At 27.4% G+C, this 22088-nt stretch overlaps 1 protein-coding gene across 9 annotated transcripts; it reads right to left on the bottom strand.

Annotated features, from left to right (window-relative positions):
• Window positions 1-1318: 1318 nt before the first annotated feature.
• Window positions 1319-20965, bottom strand: LOC111034045 (rho GTPase-activating protein 190). 9 transcript variants are annotated; one of them, XM_022315060.1, is made up of 30 exons: window positions 19936-20184; window positions 17610-17871; window positions 17380-17527; window positions 15042-15131; window positions 14166-14608; window positions 13734-13963; window positions 13097-13324; window positions 12611-12797; window positions 12422-12537; window positions 12200-12352; window positions 12005-12113; window positions 11808-11931; window positions 11550-11748; window positions 11052-11219; window positions 10735-10986; window positions 10486-10673; window positions 10268-10418; window positions 10040-10212; window positions 8839-8976; window positions 7953-7997; window positions 7701-7840; window positions 5916-6092; window positions 5730-5853; window positions 5401-5664; window positions 5099-5332; window positions 4938-5023; window positions 4178-4529; window positions 3279-3410; window positions 2649-2769; window positions 1319-2581 (listed from the first exon to the last, which is right to left on the bottom strand). In XM_022315060.1, the coding sequence occupies exons 1-30, from the start codon at window positions 19938-19940 to the stop codon at window positions 2383-2385; spliced, it is 5238 nt and encodes a 1745-aa protein (XP_022170752.1). In that variant the 5' UTR covers window positions 19941-20184; the 3' UTR covers window positions 1319-2382. The 9 variants fall into 9 exon arrangements, with proteins under 9 accessions (XP_022170752.1, XP_022170754.1, XP_022170753.1 ...); XM_022315062.1 differs by having other exon boundaries at window positions 2649-2754; XM_022315061.1 differs by having other exon boundaries at window positions 8839-8961.
• Window positions 20966-22088: the final 1123 nt, after the last annotated feature.

Here is a 22088-nt window from a genome sequence, read left to right as displayed (position 1 = left end):
AACCTAACTGATTATTGAGATAAAATTAGATACTACATAAAATGAATGGCAAAATATGGGAAGTAGTTTGTAGTGTGCATGAGCAAGTTAATAGTATATGCACTAGCGTGAAATGGAAAATAGGAAATAATAACAACTAAATCATTCTGAGATACTTATATTAAATTAACGAAATATAATTCTTTATGACTAGAAATATAGTCCATGTTCTATAAATAATACAACTCCTTAAAACTTGCACCAGCTCAGTATATTAATCAAAGTTCCTTTTATTATAATAGTTTATTGTATGCAATACACATATGTTTATACTGTAGGTGCCAAGTGGCATCAATTATGTAGATGTTATTATACAATTAATTCTGAGCTGGTGCAAGCAACAATACTTGAATAATGCATCAACAATATAGTAGTAATAAATTATTGTTAATTAATATTCTTAATAATATATACAATTATTATAAAAAAAAGTCACATCAAAAATGTATAAATTGGACATATTATTATTTTATTATAATAAGTGTTAGGGCAGGGGGATAAGTTTGACAAGTCATTCATGGTACTTAAAAATACATAATAAAAATAAAAACAAATCAATAGCTGAAAGGGATAATAAATAAAAATGAAACAAATTAATATTTGTAGTATTGTGTTAACATAATTAATCAATATATTAATTTTTAGAACAGTAGTTGAACATTAATTATTGTATGAATTTATCATCTTACCATGTAGCCATTAATATAAATGTGCGTAATTGCTGTTTTTAAAAACTATTTATGCATACAAATTAAATTCACAAAAAATATATAAAATATAAATACAATATTGCAAAAGAATATTTAATTTTTTGATCACTGATTAATTTTGTCTATGTATAAAAACTGAAAACATAATAACATTTTACCTACCAAGGTTGTGATAAAAATGAAAGTTAAAAATATATTTTAAAAACTTGAAATTTATATTATAATTTTTTTTTAAAGGATTAACATTGATGTTGGAAGAAATAGTTAGTAAAAATGTTGTTTAATAATAGGCAATAATTATTTTAATTAAATATTGGGAAAATATGCAGAAGTGAAATATTTGTTCAATAATTCATAACATTTATACTTAATCTAAAAGACAGATATATAAGAGATTAAAAATTAAAACAATATTTATAATGCAGAAATAGTTTCAATGAAGACTAGGTAAATTAAAAACTTAACTTAATAATGAAGTTTCATAAAACAAATACTAAAGAGAGGCATATAAAATAAAAAATAAAAATTTTAATTCCTACAAAATACAGATTTTGATAATAATAAATAATTTAAAGGGAGGATTAAACCTAGTCTAAGATAATATTTATAAATTAAACATATGGATTTTTATACAACAGGTGAAATTTAAATAAAGTTATCAGCAATAGAAAAGAATACAAAGGTTACACTATTGAATAGTGGAAAATAACAGTAAAATCTAATATGAAGTGGGGTATCGTACAAAAATATTCAAATTTGAATTATAGATATTTAGGAAAATTACATACTATATTTCATAAAAAAAACTATCAAAAAACATTGCCTGACATATTAGAGAAGTGACTAGAAAGTTTAAGCTAAAAAAAAAGGCAAGGAAGGAAATTATAAAGTCATAAAGATGATTTTATGTAAGTAAATAATATAAATACAACTTAATATTAACTTCTGCATTTAACAACAAGTATTGGGATTGTAACTGTCTGTAAAACTAATTGTTGTAAGAAATATCGTATTTTATCAAAATTAAAATTAATAAACAAAAATAAACATTGGCTAAATCACTGGTATAAGGTACAAAAAAAATTGGATAAATTAATTACATTTATAATTATTGATTAACAATTAAATATATTCAAAATAAAGTTATTATATTTAAGGAGAATGAACTATTTGTCTTTTGCAACTAAATATAGCTAATTTTAAAAGCACCATAGACAAATTGGTTGTATAAAAACATTCAAATTCACACTAACTTAACTCACTATAAACTTATCTAGTAAATTGTATTCTTATTGAAAAAAATTAGTCAACCAAAATTCATTATTTTTATGTATAAGTTATTTAATCGGCTTAAATAATAGTTGTCAAACTTGGCCAGTTCAGAAACGTAAAACTACAGTACATTATAATGCAGTTTTTTTAAAAATTAGTATTCATTTTTAGCAAACACGTATATTACTTAAAATTACATTAATCTAGATATAAAAACAACACAAATAACTTTTATCTTTGGCTAGGATTATTTTAGTTGTGAATTACTTATTATTCATGGGCAAAAATGTCTTATTTATTATAATAAATATTAAAATACTAGATGTTTTCTTGTCCATTACTTGTAATGCTCATGCGCATTTCATACCATGACAAAAGCGTCTTTGCCACAAAATAAAAATGGATACTGGTCAATCATTGTCTGCACAGTGTCTTCTAAGTGGGGTCTTAATTGTTCAAACCGCCCCATATCGTTGAACTCAATAGGTAACAGAGTAGGCCACCAACATATAGCTATATTTTTAGAGTCCATGCTGTTAGCTTTACAATTTTCAGCCACCCTGATGATAAAAAAAAATCATTAAAAAATATTCAAGTCAAAACATTTATAACAATCATCATCATTACCTCACAAAGTGACGAAATATAAATTTCAGGATTTCGAAGTTCACGTTTGGTAATTTTTTCAAAAGGTTCCGAAGTGCCATCAAACGGCAACTTCTGTCAGCTTTAACTGAAACAAAAAAATCTAGGTAATGTTTTAAGCATAGTAACTAAAATCTCATTTTATTTTATGCATATGATATATTTAGGAATGAACTAGCTCAAGTGACAATAACTTAACTGATTTATAGGAAAATAGTTATCTTATTTCAAAGGTCAGGCATTCTTAATGATATACTATCAATTTTCATCGACTTAAAAATTGTTTTAAAAAAACTATAGGGTTCAATTATAAGAATTCAATATAATTATTCATTTAGAGGCCATGTATTTTATAAATATATTTGATCTTTTGGACTGTAAGGTAGATGTCATTTCTCAGTTCATTCCTAGTTACGGTAAAATGATGAGTATCAGTAAAATTTATGTCACAGTAGTACTTCCTATATTATGAATTTAACAAAATAGGTTTCAAGGTGTGCAATAATATATATTAACCAATTAAAGTGATCTATTAATGTAAAATTCTATAATATGGTATGAGTTATGTTATTCATATTTTTACCGTAACATATTTAATATGAAAATGCTTACCTGATAGGTCTTCTAACTCATCCATTAAGTCTTCAGTAAACAATGGTGGTAATTTTTTAGAGAAAAAATCTTTTAGTGCAGTTGCAACAGCATTTACGGGTATATCCATATTTGTAACATTTATGTCATTATCTGAAAATAATAAAAATTCATATTAAAAATCAATGAAAAAAATAAAACCATAAATAATATAGCTTTCATGGTTTTTTTGCATTGATATACATTTTATACTAAATTTTAAATAGATCTCTAAAGATTAATCTAAAGGTTTATATTCCTTACAGAGCCTAGTAGAAACAGTATGTTTCTTAAGAGAGAACGCTATACCCGCATGTGTTGTTTCCGTCTTACAAGAGCATAACATATCAAATTTTACATTCAGCAGATTACGTTTATCTTAGTTAGCTTAAAAATTAGAGTGAATTGACCACTTAATACAATTAAAGGTTAGATTATTATAAAGGGCTTTTTATTATATTTTAATTTTAAAGAGAGTTATGAGTGTTTAAAAATTGTAAATTGTTTGTACAACTTAAAATACCCATAACTCTCTTTAAAATTAAAATATAATAAAAAGCCCATGAGAAGCCTTTTGTAATAATCTTACCTTTAATTTTAATAAGAAGTCAATTTACTCTAATTTTTAAGCTAACTGAGCTAAATGTGATCTGCTGAACATAAATTTGATATGTTACACTCTTGTAAGACGGAGACAACACATACAGGTATAGCGTCCTCTTAAGGTAAATAGAAATATGAAAATATATTTTAAAGATTTCAATTAAAATTCAAAATAAACAAAAATTATTTGTTATTTGAGTCGCCATAAAAACTTTTTCACAAAACGATATAATAATTTATATTTAAATCATTATTAACATTTTAAGTTGATTACTAACCTTCTTCAAATCTTTGAAAAAGAAGTTCAACATGAGATCGATTTCCTGGTACCCTATAAAGACCTTCAGAATCCAATCCTTCTACTTCAATAAATTTGACACATTTTTCTAACAATAATGGAATGACATTGTTTTCAGACTGGACAAAATTTTCTAATGTTGGTTGGTGTGTCATTGGTGAACCACTAGTTTTAACTTTGCTTTTCTTTTTCTTTTCTCTCTCTTCTGCAATTTTTCTTAATTTTTCTTCTTTTAATCTTCTTTTTTCCAACTTAATCTCTTCTTTAGCTCTTTGTTTTTCTTTTCTCCTAATGGACTTATCATCTTCTTTTCCTTTTAAATTGCCAATTGCCTAGAAATCATATAGTATTTATTTAGAATATGGATTATGGAATATACAGTGTAATATTAAGTATATCTTTGATTTTTATAGTTTGATATTATTTTTTAAAATTTAATATGCATGAAATAAAACATTTGTGAAAATATATTTAGTCCGCATAATTATCAACCAATATTTTAATTAGATAAATTATATTTATACGGGCTTATATGTTAAGAGTTCAAACTTATAAGGTTAAAAAAAAGTTAGTTTTAAAATTTTTAAATCTTAACTAAATTTTATTTAATTAAACTAAACAATTTTAAAATGGGATATAAGTAGTATTCATCTCATATTCATTATTGCTATTAAAAAAATAATCAAATCAAATACAAAAATAAGTTATCTGAATAAGTGTATAGAAATAAAAATACTCACTGATGGAGAGTTCAAACATCTCGGTGAAGATACATCCAAACTAGATTCCTCATCAAAATTGTAACTCATGTCATGCATGTGTGAAGCTATAACAAAGTTATTAAAATTTATATAACGAGAAATGTAAAAACTAAAAAGATTTAAAAATCTATTATACTCACGTCTAGTAGAATACATTGTTTCACTTTCAGTTATGTTATGACAATCTTTATTACTAAGAGCACCAGATGGTATAACCGGAGGTTGTGGAGCAACCATTTGTTTACGTTTATATCGTAAAGATCTTTTTTCCATCAATCTTACAGAGGGATGAACCCAAACATTAGGTTTATCATCAGAATTATCAGTTGATGAATCTGAATTTGGTTGGTGATGAGGTGTTGGTATGTTATTAGCTAATAAAAAAACGAAATGATTAAATAAATGATAAACATTCGTAAAAAAAAGCTATTTACAAACATACCATTTTTAATTTCACTACTAGCATCTTCTGAGTAAAAAGTACCTAGCTGTCCTGACAAAGAGTTAAAATTCATACTACATCCATTTGAAGATATATTAAACGATGGAACTTTGGGTGTGGCAACAGGAATGGCAGTTCTCTTTTTCTTAGAACGTTTTTGAGTAGCTGATCTACGAGATAATTTTGAGAATGTGTCATTTGATGAATTATATAATGGTTCACGTCTTTCCATTGAACTCCAATCACTATCAGAATCCGAGTAGTCTATACAAATACAAAAGAGCATGTTTAAGTTCAATTATTATAAAATATGAAAACAAATAACATACTTGGCCTTCCTTTTTCTCTACGGTGTCTTAACTTATGTTTACTTGATGCAGCAAGGTTATCTTGAACCAATGTATATGAATAGTCTCCATCAAATGGATAATGTCCAGGCATTGCATCTTTCACCTACAAAATAGTTAAATATCATAAGAATAGTTATTTTTAAATAATCTTGTTTTAATACAGACCTGAGCATATTCAGAACCCAAATCTACATTTTCGGGTGTTGCTAAAGGTGCACCACAGTTATAAGAACTACCACTATTATATGGTCGATTGTATTGCTCTTTTCCACTTATGAGATTCATTCTTGAGATGGCATCTGTGACTAGTGTATAATCCTTCATATTTAATTTACCCGGTTGCTGTAAAAATATTATTATGTATAGAATATGATTCAATTATTAACTATGGTTCATTTTCAATTTCATAGAGCAGAGGTTCTTAATAAGATTTTGAATTATGCAGACTTTAGAAAAAAGATTTTTTCAAACATCGGATCCGCATCATAATTATTTTTCAAATAAATAACCTTTTATTATTCATAAAATTGTTTACAATAAATCCCATATTATCATAAACAATCTACTATGATTGGAACCACTGATAGCTCAATAGACCAGTTTAAGAACCACTAGCATAGAGGATAGATTCATGCTCTTAGATTTAATTACATAAATAAGGTATCTATTGAGGACAAATTCATTGAAATACTGATACATTGCAATGTATGCATTACAGTACAATATGATAGATGCATTAATATTTTTAGTAACCGTTAAATCCAAAACTTAAATAGATTAAAATATTTAGTATGATTACAATGTATTATAAGTCGGAACACAATTGAAGAAATTATTAAATTAAGAAGGCACAGTTAAATAATCTAGAGCTTTGCAATCAAAATAATGAATTCAAGTATTTATATATACAGCTTTTAAAATTAAATTGGGTATTAATACTCGTTTTAATACTTATAAATTTGAACTTGGGTGGTTTATTTTATACTAAAATTGTTTTTCTAATAAGATAATTTTACTGTTTTTGTAGTAACTTTAAAAATGTAATAAACATTTTTTTTCTATCTTATTCCTGTGTTACATTTTGCGCCATATATCATTACATATGAAAAATAATTAATGTATTTATTCAAATTATTTGAAAAATATTTGTGCATTGTTCATAGTTTTAATAAAATCTTATTACCTACACAATTTTTAAAACTGTAATTCATAAATTGTTTGATATTTAGTTTTTATGCATACTTGTCTTAGTCAATATTGCATCTATTATATCTATTATCATTATTATAATTATACAAGTTCAATGAAATAGCTCAAAAAATTTATTGAACCTAGTATAAAAATTAGACCTAAATGGGAAAAATTTAAACAGTCTCTTTCCTACTTGGATAATATGTAAAATAATAATGCTAGGTGTATAATATTCCTCAATAATATATTTTTAAAGGTTCTTAAATGTATAAAATAAATAGGTATATGATTTTCCTAATCATTTAGTATTTGGTATAACAGTAAGGACTACTTTATGAGCCTTTTAAATGACTTTTTAACCTGTAACATTTTTAGTGCTCAAAGTCCATGAGTTCTGCTGTTCGTAATCAAGGATTCAAATAATTAAGAAGTACTCGTATATTATAATTTATAAATACCTAATATTAAAAAAAGGTATTAAAATGAATTACTCATTTTTTTTTCTAATTTTAATACCTAAATATTTTATACTAATGATATAACTAATCACTATTCTAGAAATGAAAAAATGCCCCCAAGCTTAGGGCCCTAATGCACCCGTATTCCCAGTATTCCCATATAACCTCACGTATTTATTAGCAGAAAAAAGATGCTGTTAACTATATAATCACATTTTTATGCTCAATTAAAAATATACCATTACTGCTAAAAAGCATATAAAATAAAAAATGCAACAACCAATTAGTCAATTTGTTTTACCTTCATAGTATGATTGCTATTTTTAATCCGAGACTTGGACATATGACGCCCAGTAGTGAAAGCATGTTTAGAATAATTATTTATCCATAGACTTTCGTTATTTGGAGCACATTGCATAAATACAGAATCGTCCACCCATCCTGTAAATATATAAAAACAATAAAATCTATTAAACTAAATAAAAAAGTAAAATAACTATGTTTTATTATATAAATGGTATTTGTTTTAGTATTTTGTTTTATACAACACTACCTGAGTCATGTGTCGCTAATGACTCTCTCGATCCACTAACATCTGCTGCATTTTAAAAACAAACAAGAATTTGGTTATTTGCTTAAAATTTTAATTCAAGAGAATTATTCAAAGTTAAAGTTTTAATATAAAATTATGTTTTATAATTTACCAAGCATACTTATCAGTCTAATATAAAGTACAAATGATAAGATGTGTTAGTTATAATAATACTATTTTCGGATCAAGGATGAAAATAATGAATCTAATAAGGGTGGACAAGGGTCAAACTAATTCTACAGTTATTAATGCTAAATAAAACATAAAATCATGTACATAATATTTATTTTATATAATTTAGAAACCAATTCACTATTTTAGCACAAACAAATAAACATTATTTAATGATATATTTAGGGTTGTTTATATGTTATGAATTTATGATGATTGAATATAATAATTGTACTATAGTAATTCACAAATTTAAAAATAAGATAAATGAAGTGTAATGTGAAATTAAAGCTGGTATACTAAGAAATATAATATTTGAATATCTTTTTCACGGCAGTCTTTTTAATAATATTCGTTCTAAATTGTTTAAAAATATTGGTTTCTAGTTCTATTGGAATCACAGTTTGTATATACACATGAATTTTTATATGATGCAGGGTCAAAAGCATGCTATCAAAAAGATAATAAAAATATAAGTATAAATTTAAAGAAAACTAAATGTATGACTACATAACATGCAACATGTACATTTTATGAGAGAAATTATAAAAAGCTGATTAATTAAATTTTAAGAAGTTAAAATGTGTATGAGCAATCATTTTATTTCTAAATAATGATTTGTTAATTATAAATGGGAAACCACATTGAAAATTTTGAAGAATTTTATTTGTGTTACATGTGATTTCATCAAGACTGGAGTTTGAAGCAATCATCTGTGAATTGTTGTTGATACCAAGTCCGGCGTGGTCTGGTGGTGCGGGTTCAGGAGGTGTTGTAGGTCGAGGAAACACCTGAAAGCCTGTAATACCACCACCTAAGCGTAAATGTATAGACTATCAGTATTAAAATAACCCTGTGTCCATGTTATAGTGAATTTAATCACAGTAATTAGCTGAATGGCGGATACAGTTTTATAGTTTCCACAAACGCTTAAAAAAATACGCATACTTCAATCAATTTATTAAAATATTTTAGTTTATTCACTCCTTGAATATTAAGAATTAATCTTGAATCGTCAGTTTAAAAGATCCGAGCTTTTACTACAAGCAATATTAATTCTTTAAGAATGTCATGGAAAATAGTTCATAGAAAATAAAATTTCTCATTTAAACGGAACTTCAACTACATATGATTAAGTGAATTCTATTAGAACCTAACTATTAGATATTATTAGAGTTTCACTTTTGCACCTCGGTTACAGTTAAACTGTATAAAATTAATTTGTACCCAATTAACAGTGTATCTAGTTTCGAATATATTTTTTAACCAAAAGAGTAAACTCTCACTTGTAATCTCAAATGTTAGATTTTTACATTGACCTAACAAATGCAATTAGTACTTTAAAAACAAAATACATTAGCAGTTATAGTGTTTAAAATGTTTAATAAAATTACCTAACATTCATATTTAACAACAAAATTTATTAATTGAATCTATTTAAATAAATGTATTTCTTATCACTAACATTACTGGTATTACGCGTAGTAATGTATGCAAAGTGTGGAGTAATATAATAAGAAACACAACATTTAGGCACAGGTTTTAGCATAAGATAATATGATATTAATATCAATGAAAATTTATAATTTATATTGATAAAAAAAAATTGATCTTTTTCTGTCTCACTAAAAAAATCGAATTATTTGATTAGGAGGCAAATACCAATCAATCATATAGTAATGAATACTAAATATTAGCTAGAACTGATGTAGGTATATAAATATATTTCAATAAAATTCTTATAATGAGCAAATTATGTGTCGTATTTTTCATTTTATTTATGACACAACACTGACATAGAACTTCAATGCATTATATTATTAAAAACTACATAAGTTACATAACTACATATAATTAAAATAATAAACTATAATTACCTTGTTGTTTATCTAAATTATTATTGGTGACATGAAGCATGTTGTCAACTGGTGAAAACGTATCACTATCATCACTTGGACTCATAAGATTTTCACGTGAATGTGTTAAAGAATAACTGTCATCATCCTGAGTTATTCCACAAGGTAATCGCCCATACACATTATTACTACTTCTAAAATGTTTTGAGTTAAATTTATAAAATACAATTAGGTAGAATAAATTCTTACCCATCATGTGAAGAGAGATTCATTTTAGAATATTCTATTTTAGACAAAGGATTTATTTTTCTATAATTTGTTGGTTCTTCCATGTGGAAAGCTTGTTCAATTTCTGATTTCTTTTCCCAAACATCTTTGAAAAATGGAGTATAAAATGAACCTTCCAAAAAGATGATAAAAAATTAGGTATTAGTAATAATTTAATTGCCATAGTTAGGGTTATTTACTTTTATGCATCGATGAATTAATTATTGTAACAAATTGTGCTTTTAATCTGTCAGCAATGGAACTACCATCATTAAGTAACTGTTGACTAATATCATTGAATGAATTAGTTCCTACTGGTTCAGTAACAGCCATTATTTGGATTGGTAAATTTGGAGTATTGGTGGAGAATGAACTGCAAGAAAACCCACTAAAGAACAGATAATAATAAGTTAAATATAAATTTAAAATGTAATGTTGTTTAAAATTACTTTAGTGTAGCTAGCGATGCTTTTCGTTTAGCATAATATGATAAAATAAATCCATGTACTAATTCTTCACGGAACGCATTTGCACCATGGTAGGAGGACATAATCACTTCTACTTTACGCTTTGAAGCTCCGAGAAATGTTTCTAAAATTATACTTCTATCTCCACTCAAATAACAACATTGATGACTTAACAATGGTGCCAATATACATTCAACAGAATATGGATCATCACAAAACATGCACATAATAATGCTAGAGTTAAAAAAAAAAAAATTAGCATTTATAATAATAAAATAAAAATTGTTTGTAAAATATACCGGATGTCTGGATCTGATGGATCCATAATTGATTGATACTCGTTTAAAAATCCAATTCGGTGAGTTATGCTTTCGACAAGCAGCTTCATTGCATTAGAAATTAAATCTGCATCAAACATTGATGAATCTCCATCTTCCACAGGCATATCAATGAATGGACATTGTAAACTAAAAACATAAAATCAAGAATATTTAAATTGCCATTTTTCCTAGATAAAAATTTTAATATTTATTTCAACCTAATTCATAAATGTCCTCAATTAATTATGAAGTATTTGCAAAAAAAATAAATTAATAACTGGTTGATTTGCTGATGAATTACAAGATTTAACTGAACGGCTACGGATTCTCAAATCATCAGTTGAAAAATATTTTTAAAAATGTAGTTTTGTACAAATATTTAAAATCTTTAGAAAACCCAGATAAATAAAAAAATATTAAAATGCATGACATTTTCATTCATAAAATAGAATTTGAAAAAAAAGGAACAAAATTTACCTGTCAGCTAAACTTTGGCCTTCTTTTTGCAGTGTTAAATCTTTCTGTCCAATACCAGATTCACTAATGTATAGTAAAATTATAGGTAATCCTTCAAATGGCAATTTATCATCCTTCTCCAAATTGGATAGTAATGTCTTTTCAAGACTATCTCGTATATACTCAAATGATTCAGAATTTGAATAAACACAAACACAGCCTTTAAAATGTTAATATAAATTACAAATTTTCAAAATTATAATTATTTATAATATTTACCATTGGGTTTAAAATCAGGTGTTTGGAATGAGTTTTGTGATAGATTTACATCCCCATTAATGACTCGATATTTCAGTTTATAAACTTGGTTGTCTAATTCATATTCTTTATTATCACATTGTGCCTAAAAATTTATATTTATCATTGATACTGATTTCATTTAAACTGATATAAAAACTATAATCATTCATTGTTACTTTTAACTTAGTAGAGAATTCATCTGCCAAACCATTAGATCCTAGAATTACTAAATGTAAATTATTGTCAGACTTTATCATCCATTGCTTATTATTTCCCGATGTAGGTCTAAAAAATAATTTTTTAGAAATTGTATACAAATCAAATAAAATGACAGGTATTAAATTAATTTAGGTATTATAATATAGTTTTACTTTTGAACACGATCACTTAAAAGCTTTTCAATTAATGCGTCCATACAATTAGGAAAGGCTGGACAGTGTTCTCTAATTGGACAATGCACGAAACCCAGATGTTGGAAAAGCATTAACTTTCTATCTTGGTCCAGCCTGTCTAGAGCTTTATACCTTTAAACAATTCATTATTTTTAGTAAATAAATTAAATTACAGAATACACAAATAATTAATAGGTTTACCTAGAATCTTCTTTTAAATCATCAGTTATTTCTTTTATATCATCTTGAGTAATGGTTCCCGTAGGTGCTATACTTTTGAAATGGTAAAATAGATCTGCATGTTCTAATAACAACTCCTGTGTTAAAATACATAAGTGAAAATGAATTATTTGATTGTTTTCTCAAATATTTTTAATATTAATCATGTACCTGAAAATTGTGTTTCGCTTTTTCAATAATACTTCTTTGGTGTTTATCATAAATATATTGGCAATCATCGTGTGATAATGCTTCAAAGCATTCACGACCCATAAAAAGTACTCTAACTTCAGACATTGGTTTACCAGGAGTTACATAACCAGCATCTTGTAACAGTTGCTTAAATTGTTTTTTCCATCTTAATTTAAAAAAAAATAAACACAAATCAATTACTCTAGAGAATAAAATGAAAATTATAAATATTATAACAAATGAAATTTAAAATGGATAATGTAAATCAAAACAATAGCATTAACCAGTTATACATTAAATGAAAACAAATTATTTAAGGATTCATTTCTTAAAAAAAAATTAACATAAAATACATACACATACAATATACCCAAATGTCTCTCTTTTTATGAACTATTTTTTACAATAGAATTATTGTTTTTTAAATTATAACTTATCATTTATTTTATAATTCACAATACTTACTCCTGGCGATTTTGTTCCAGTTGTAAATTATTAGCATGATTTTTAAAAACTGATTCAGCTTCTCCAGTTTCTAAGACATCACAAGGAATTCTTTTTTCGTCCCTTTCACCGCCTTCTTCTTGCAACTCTAACTCACATTCTGTCCATGGTATATCATCAGGGCATTTATAAAAATAATGATTAAAATCTGGATGATCTTTGATGTGTTTTTGAACAGTAGGCCAATCACTAAGACAAGAAAAATATATTACTAAATAATAATTTAAAAATAAAAAATATTTAAATTAATTTAATTATTTATGTTGTCTACAGAAATAATAGGCTGATTAGTGATCAATAATTTTTTTTTTTGCTAGACACAAATAATTACAATGATTTAAAGAGCCAACAAAATTTTTGATCATTATAATAGATTATAATATAAAAATAACACAAATAACTAACAGAGAATTAGAATAGGGAATTATTTGTCTCTATCATGTGTTGAACTGTGCTCTTACATTAATTCAATCAAACCTCATGAAGCTTACAAAAAAATATCCATAGAAATTGATATTAATAAATACATTTCTTTTCCATAAATATGATTTGAGATTTAGGTTGACCACTTTTGTTGTTATAAAATATAAATACTTACCCATCTTTCAAAGTAGAAATTTCAGGTACTAATTCTTGTAATATATCAGGCAACATTTCCATGTAGTTTTGTACTCTTTTAGATACTTGTTCATCTTTCAACATTTTAACATGTCTCCTAAAAAGTCTTTGTGCTTTATCTGATCCAAATATGTCTCTGTACTTGATATACTCATCGCATTTAGAAATTTTTTTTGAAGTTTGACTCCATAATGCACGGTAATCAGTGACCTAAAATTAAAAAAAATATTGAAATCATGTCCTGATGAATAAAATAAATTTGAAATATTCTATTTTAAATAAGTATGTTTATAATGTAAGCAGGTAACAAATTAGATAGATTCATAATATACATAATAATATTCAAATAGTTCATAAATTAAATTAAATTGTTTGTACATAATCAGTATAAAGTAATAAAATTTGTATTTACTTGTGATTGTATCAATGTCTGGTATGCATCAGTAGTATTTTCTAAAACTTCTTTTCTCATACGAACAGATTCCAAATAAGGAACTATTTTTGTACGGCCTTTAAATCGATCAATTAGATGGGCTAATGCAATGAAAGCTGTATCAACATTAATATTCTGATGAGCCGATGTTTCAACAATTGGTATAGCTCCTTTAAATTCTTTACGGGCTACAAGTTTCTCAACTTCTCGAACATAAGCTTCATTAAACTCATCATTTTTTGTAGTTACTAATACCACGGGTTTTTTTGTTTTAATAACATTGATTAAAATATTAGTTACAGCTTCTAATTGTTTTTCTATAGTACGACTAGGTACTACACTGACATCAAACACACAAAGAAAACCATCAACACAGAATTTGCCATCGGGTAACACTTTTTGTTCATACTCTTTTTCAATGCCTGAAATGAATTAAAAATTAATAATTAATGATGTATAGAATACATTAAAAATATTATGTTTATTAACACGTTCATTACCGCACCTATATTTCTAATCTGATACCACACACCACGTATCTACGGATAGCATACGTTGGACTATAAAAGTATACAAAAAACACAGGAAACAAAAAACTGACGGAAAAGAATTTTCTGATATGTTCTAAATGGCCTCATAAATAATAAAGCAGTGCCCCTATGGCCAAATTATTATAGGCATGTATTTTCAATATGTACTAGCGAAAATCATGGATCAGCGGTGGCCTGAAAGGCCCCACTACCAATGCGGGCCCGTGATGAGGAGGTGAACGTGTTAATTATATTCTATGAATATTAATGTTTAATGAAAGATATATTATATTGTGTTTTACAATATTTTTTGTTGATAACATACCCAATTGGTTTTTGCATATATACATTAATTTTTCAGCTGATGTAATTTTAGTGGCTGCACAGCGTTTGGTGTATGGATCCATTTTGCCTCCTTAAAAATGTTAACAATCAACAATATAAATATAATTTAGTAATCATATGTGTTATACTATAATATTTATGGCGACAAAAAATATATTTATCAACATTCAAAATAACATTTATCAGTACTTATTGTACAGTACTATTGTGTATTGTACTTATAAGCACAGTTCTATTATTGTGACTACCCACCACTGGTCAGCCTTGTGTTTTATTACTTTAAAATAATTTTGAGTACACATCAATATGCTATCTACTGCATGTTTAGTGGTTTAGTATGCTATCCACAAATGTATAAGTATGTAGCAAATTTCATTGTACATGCATATACTTAATCATTTCCCAATTAAGATTAAGCTCCTACCAAACTGTATTATACCTATGTATACTTTATAGTTTTGAAATTAAGATTAGAATTTTTGCTAGAAGAATGAAATTAGTTTTTGTTTGTGAGCTGTATCTATTAAACGTGGTTTAACTGTGGTTATTTGTATTATTTTACTATCATTATTTTACAACTACCTAATATCTTTATTAATGTTTTGACTCTGAGGTAATTGTATCGACATATTATTAAAAATGAAGAAATGTGTAAGTTAAAAAAAACATGTGAATTATTACTCTACAAACAACCTGCTACTAAAATTAAAAACCAAATGATTTGTGGTAGTGAAATGAAGTAAGTTATTAAAAAGCGAGATTCAGAAAGAAATATTTTGAAAACCTTATATTCGCTATGTTCTAAAAAGGGTGCCAAACAATAAGCAAAAAAATACTTTTTTAAGTTTAGGGTTTCTAATAGTGGTTTAAATTCGAGTGATAGCTTGTTTGGTTTTGTGTATTTCAAATGAAGGAAACACAATGCAGGTGTTCACAAAAATATCAAGACTACAATACGGGTACAATTTCTCGTGCTAGTAGCCTAATTTCAAGAACTTGAGAAAATGGAAAGTCCTGACATAATTTTACAAGTAGATTAATCCTTGTTCTGAGATAATATAAAATATAATTGTGGTATATTATGTCAAGGACACCAGATGAAGAAGCAAATAGTATGGGTAATAACAATGTGGCAAACAATCAAAATTGTGGACAATGAATTGCAGGACCATGGATTTTTGGTATGTGTTGCATGATGGCATTTTAGAAAGATGTTTTTTTCAAAGTAGAAAAACGAAATCAGAATAATACCTATTATATTAAATAAATTTGTACAAGATACAACTATATATTATGATAAATGTTATGCAATGTGCATACTCAATTTAAAATGAACATGGATATATCCATAAAAGGGTTATTCTTATTATTTTGTAAAATTGTATTGACCTAATAACTGGCACTGAAACACAAACTATAGAAACACATTTGAGACACTTCAAAAACAAATATAACATTAAAAGACTGGAGCCATCGACACATTAGAAATCCAACTACTCCAGGAAGAGCGGAGGCACAACCTTCAAAACATTTGGTGGAATCATTCTTCTGTAAAAAATACATATACCTAAATACATAACCTATTCATTATTAATAAAGAGAAATTGATATAGTAGAAATACTGCATAATAAAGGAAACACAATTTTTATTTGTAGATACCTAGTGCACTAACAAACCAACATAAAATTACAGTAAATATTGAAAGGGTACCCAATTTTAAAATTTATAAGATAAAATAATGAAAATAAATCTGCCAAAAAAAACTTTATGTGTAAAGTATGTAAAAAAAACCAATATACTAGGTACAACACATAGAAACAAGTGTACAGATCAATACTTTTTTTATAGGACTCAGCAATTTTTCTATTCATGGTAAATTTCACATTTTTAGGTGGAAATGTGTGTTATAAGGAATTTGATTGTGAGCAAATTTGTTTATGCGTTACCGCCTTAAGGTTTGTTAGGCAGATCTAATATTTTGTTAATTTTTTATCGCTAGATACAATATACTTATACTGAAATACCTACATTTTGTAGTATCTTAATATTTATACAGATATTTCATATTTTAAAAATATTCATTTTTTTAATGATTCACTAAATACATAAAAATGAGAACATTTATTAATTTCATACAAATATCGTATACCTATATTGTAATATTTAATATTATTTTTAATAAACGTAATATCATGGGTAGATAAGCCCTAAAATGTAAATAATATATTATATATTATAAGGAAGTTTTATAGTTTTGAAGAACCAACTATTCTAGTATTATCACTAATAGTACATTTAAAACAAAATGTTAATTTACCTTTGAATGGTTGAAATGATGAATCATCTATAAATTCAGTTTGTTCTATGACTTGAAAAGTGAAATCAACACCTTCTTCAGATGTTTTTGTAACATCTCCCCAGTATAAGAAATGATCATTATTAACTACGCGTCCACTAAAATCAGACTAAATAGAAACAGAAACATATATTTAGTGTTCTCTTCATATACTCACAATTTTATAAATACTGATGATAACAAAATATTACCTGGCTTAAAACAGAAATATGATCAACATTAAAGTCATCAGCAAAAAATCTCATAAATCTGTTACACAAACATGATTTACCAATTCCCACAGCCCCTTTTTCTTTCTCTGTGCCCGAAAGTCCCACCACTGAAACATTGATCCAACGTGATGTATCATTTTTCTTTGCCATTTCCGAGACTTCAGATTTATTTTGGCGCTTTGTCAATGTGGCATAGATTGGCGATTGGAAAGAACATTTTGATTTAAAATTTTCTAAACGACTATAAAAAACAAAAAATAATATTTTTATTAGGTTAATTGTATTTAAATTAATCTTAAAATAATAGCCAACAATTAGGTAACACAAAAATATTATTATGAACATTTTGTAATTCAACAATAAAGTAGCATAATTAATTGTTAAATGGAAAGAAATTGTTTTAAATAAAGAAACAAACATTATTTTGATAAAAATTATTAATACTAATAACAAATAAAAGTAATAAGTAGGTATTTAAATAGGTTTTTTTTAGATAGGTTTCATAAAGATCTGGAGTTTTATTTGGTACTTGAACTGAATGCATATTTATAAATATGTAAATCATAATAATTATTACTGATAAAATAAAACAATATTATTACTAATTAACTAAATATATTTTGTTGGTTTTATTATTAGAAAAAGTAGGTACAACATACAATTTCAATTTTTAATAATAGTTAGGTCATGAAATATGTTAGCAAATAATGTATGTATTGTCATGGTTAGGACTAAAAAAGTGATGAGTTCTTTCAATTAAATACCTATGTAAAAATATATCATAGAATATTTAACAAATACAGGTACTATATAAACATTACAATTTATGAAAGCATTAACCAGAATAAGAAATAATTTTAATAATTTCTAAGTACTAATATTTAATTTAATCATAAGATAAATTCACAAAAAAACCTGGATAAAAACATTAGTTCTTCAAACGATAATAAATGGGAAAAAAAGGAACCAATTTTAAAACATATTTACTAAATTACTTAAATACCCTTACCTTGATTTTAATGAATAATCTATGGAACTAAGTACCCATCAAAATTATTTCCTTCTTATAATAAAATAACAATGTCAGAAACCGTTTAATTACATTTAAGTACCTACCTACCAAGTTTATAAGCGAGTAACCAGATAAAAAATTATTAAATATTTTAAAATATATATATAATATATTTACCTACTTCCACTATATGGTTAGTATATAATAGGTGGTTGCAGGTTTGAGCAAAACAAATTTATGAAAACTTTATAAACTTTAATTGTCAGTTAATTAAACAATGATAATATATGGACTTAACACAAGGTACCCAAAAACAACTTTTTTTTCATAAAAAGAAACAAAAAAACCACATCTAATTGACATTTTTAAATAATTTATAAAAAATTATTTAAATGAAATACCATCCTACATAATAAACCTTCCACTTGATTTAAAAAAGCATATTTTCGAATCATGTATATGTACCAGGCATAAAATTATATATATGAATAGATGTTATACCATTATTAATGTTGACATTGTGTATAACAGTCTAGCCTACTAAAAAGTAAATTATGGATTCTTAGTCTACAATCCAATTGTTTTAAGTACCTAACAAATTGTCCAATCATTACATATAAATAGAAGTATGAATGCAATCTATGTTCATGTTAACAATAAGCATGAACACCGGGATGAACACCAAATTGTACAAGAATGAAGAAAAAAAATTTACCTACTTGAAACCATCTTTTTTAAATAAAAACTAAAAAATTAAGTATATTATTTAAATGTTAAAAAACATTGAAGCATAATCTATAGTCAATATTCGTAAGACAATTACATTAAATGTTTATCCTCTTATTTAGTGCTTGTTTAAAATGTATTCTTACAGACTCTAGTGCCATCTAAGTAAGGCTGAATTAAGTTTTTAACATTTATGTCATACCAATAAGTTGTGAGTATCTATTAACTTTTTCAACTTAAAATAAATCCAAAAAATGTTGATTTCTCTAATTTATAAATACTATAGGTATATAGGTAGATACTTGTTTGTCTATAAATGTTTATTTAAAATAAAATACTCAGCATTTATAAATTGATTGTAAGATCCTTCAATAAGTTAACAAATAAGAGTTAATAATAATAAAATATATATGTAAGTGGATGTAATATAGACTCTCAGGTAGATAATAATTTGAACACCTAAACCTAATTCCTATAAGAATTCAAAATATGGTGTAGTGGTCTATTGAAAATAAAAATCCAAGTACATAGTCACATCACAAAAACAATAGTTAAAATTAAAAATACCTCATTGGATTACATCATCTCGAAAACAGATAGTAGTGAACAAGTTTTCATTTTTAAAAAAACATATCTTGGGTATGTTTAGCATTGAACTTTTTAACAATTTAATTTTAACTCACAAATAGATATTGAATATGACTAAAATGTTGTCTTAAAAAAGTCGTTTTTTTAAACTGTGGTAACTAAATACACTCACACTGGATACAATTATGTTTAATATCAATCATGCACACATCATTGATGAAACACGAAAAATACCTAATACATACCTACCTACACTTTTTCGTTCATACAAGTTTCTCTCGAGTCAATAATCAATATCAAGAAGTGATAATGGCTGTTCATCGCGCGCGAGTGTGTGTGCAAGTGCGTATGTATGCGCGTGTGTGTGTGTTGTGTAGGTGTGTGCGTGTGCGCGTGTGTGTGTGACGAATTAAGATACCAGGCGCCTACCTGACAATGCGTACCGGAAAAGCGTCTGACCGCCAGAGGATAACGTTGGGAAACCGTCGGAGAAAAATTAACCCGATCGGCGGCCACCGAAACTACATGGACAACGGCCGTCGTCGCCGTCACCGCCGCGTCACTAATCCGTGACGAGGCGAAAGGGGTTGTTTTCCGACGAAACTCACCTGAAATCAATGATTGACGATGGTGATGGCACGGCAACGAGACCGTGTCGACGTGAATCGCACGGTTGGCGAGCACATTGGAATCGGATCCAATTGGAAAGTGTGTTATCGATTTGGCGCCGGGCAAAATACGCGAACGCGGATCGGCGGCGGCGGCGGTGGTGTCAGCGGCGGCGGCGGCGGTAATTGCGAATTGCCCGCGGTCGGGTCGTCCGTCCGCGCGGGTGGTTCGTCCGACGGCTGCGGCCTCGGGGCGGTGCGTTGGCGGTCCGGTGCCGGGCACGTCGTCGTCGGGGTCGGTCTGTCGCGGAGCCCTGCAGAAGATTTTGACGGACGAGATCGGATCGCGCTCCTCACGGGCATTGGCTATCAAAGCCTTTTTGCACTATTATCATTCCCGTACAGGTAGTGGCGAGTGAGAGAAAAAAAATTTAATTTGCAAAGACGAATGATATCAATATTGGCCCGGCGCACTGTTGCCAACTGAAATGCGGCGGCGGCGACTGTACTACTAAACGCGACTACCACGGCGGGCGGCGAATGTAAAGCGGTCACATTCTCTCCGACGCCGTGCTACTGCTCCGCTGGTCCACTATTAATTGACGACCAAACGCCCTGATAATATAAACATAGCTATGGACAACACAATAATTAATAATATTAATTATTATAATATTTTTAACTATGGTTTTAAGCCATTTACCTACCCGTCATGGGAATAAGAAGTATGCGCAACACGAATACACGATCCGCATTTTACTATTTTCTAATAGTTCACGCATGTGCATCGACTCGTGTTTTTGTGTACCTACCTATACATAACTACCTAGTATTCTCATATTCCCTCTATTAATTATACCATGGTAGGTACTCTGAGGTCCTACATCGATCCTACCCCTATTGAGGGGGTAATAGAGAAGGGGCACAGATTTCAAAGTTAACACCACTATGTTGGTAGGTAGGTACCTATTCATACAAAAGCTCACCAACATGTGAGACATCAACTCACAATTTATTACCAATGTTATCCTTAAATATCATATACAAATGCTTATCTCAATACGTAATCAGTTACAAATAAATGACATGCAATTAGGCAAAGTGTACTTCAAAACAAAAAAATCGATCAAATTATGAAACAGCTAGATTCTGCTTAACCCTATTACCAACAGACTTTCTCATTTTACATACATTCTATACCTAGATTCATAAATGCACTCACATGGTTATATCATCAAATTCACAATGATTGTCAATTGCTACTAAACTAGCATTTTCAATTAGTGTAGATATACTGATGGTTAGTGGCTACTAATTAACTGTAATATGTTAATATTATATTATACCTACAAACATTAATTATTAATACATGTATAATGTCATGTTGAAAAAACATTAATCCTTTATTTAGCTTACGTTCAAGATCTTTTTGATTTTCCTGCCTCCTCCCCCCTCTTTAAAATGTTACTTATGGGCGCCCATGTATGGTACCCTCTACATATTCCAATGTCCGATCTTCACCAA

The sequence above is a fragment of the Myzus persicae genome, unplaced genomic scaffold (assembly GCF_001856785.1).
Source record: "Myzus persicae strain clone G006 unplaced genomic scaffold, MPER_G0061.0, whole genome shotgun sequence".
In the NCBI taxonomy this organism is placed as follows: domain Eukaryota; kingdom Metazoa; phylum Arthropoda; class Insecta; order Hemiptera; family Aphididae; genus Myzus; species Myzus persicae.
The sequence above is the reverse complement of the archived record's forward strand: the minus strand, read 5'-3'. Positions and strand labels throughout refer to the sequence as shown.

Excerpts from the sequence above, each read along its gene's own strand:
- LOC111034045 (XM_022315060.1), bottom strand. Across the intron at positions 15,132-17,379 it reads ATCATTTCAACCATTCAAAG|GAGGCAAAATGGATCCATAC; the intron begins GTAAATTAACAT and ends AACATTTTTAAG. Across the intron at positions 8,977-10,039 it reads TAATTTAGATAAACAACAAG|GTGGTGGTATTACAGGCTTT; the intron begins GTAATTATAGTT and ends ATTTACGCTTAG.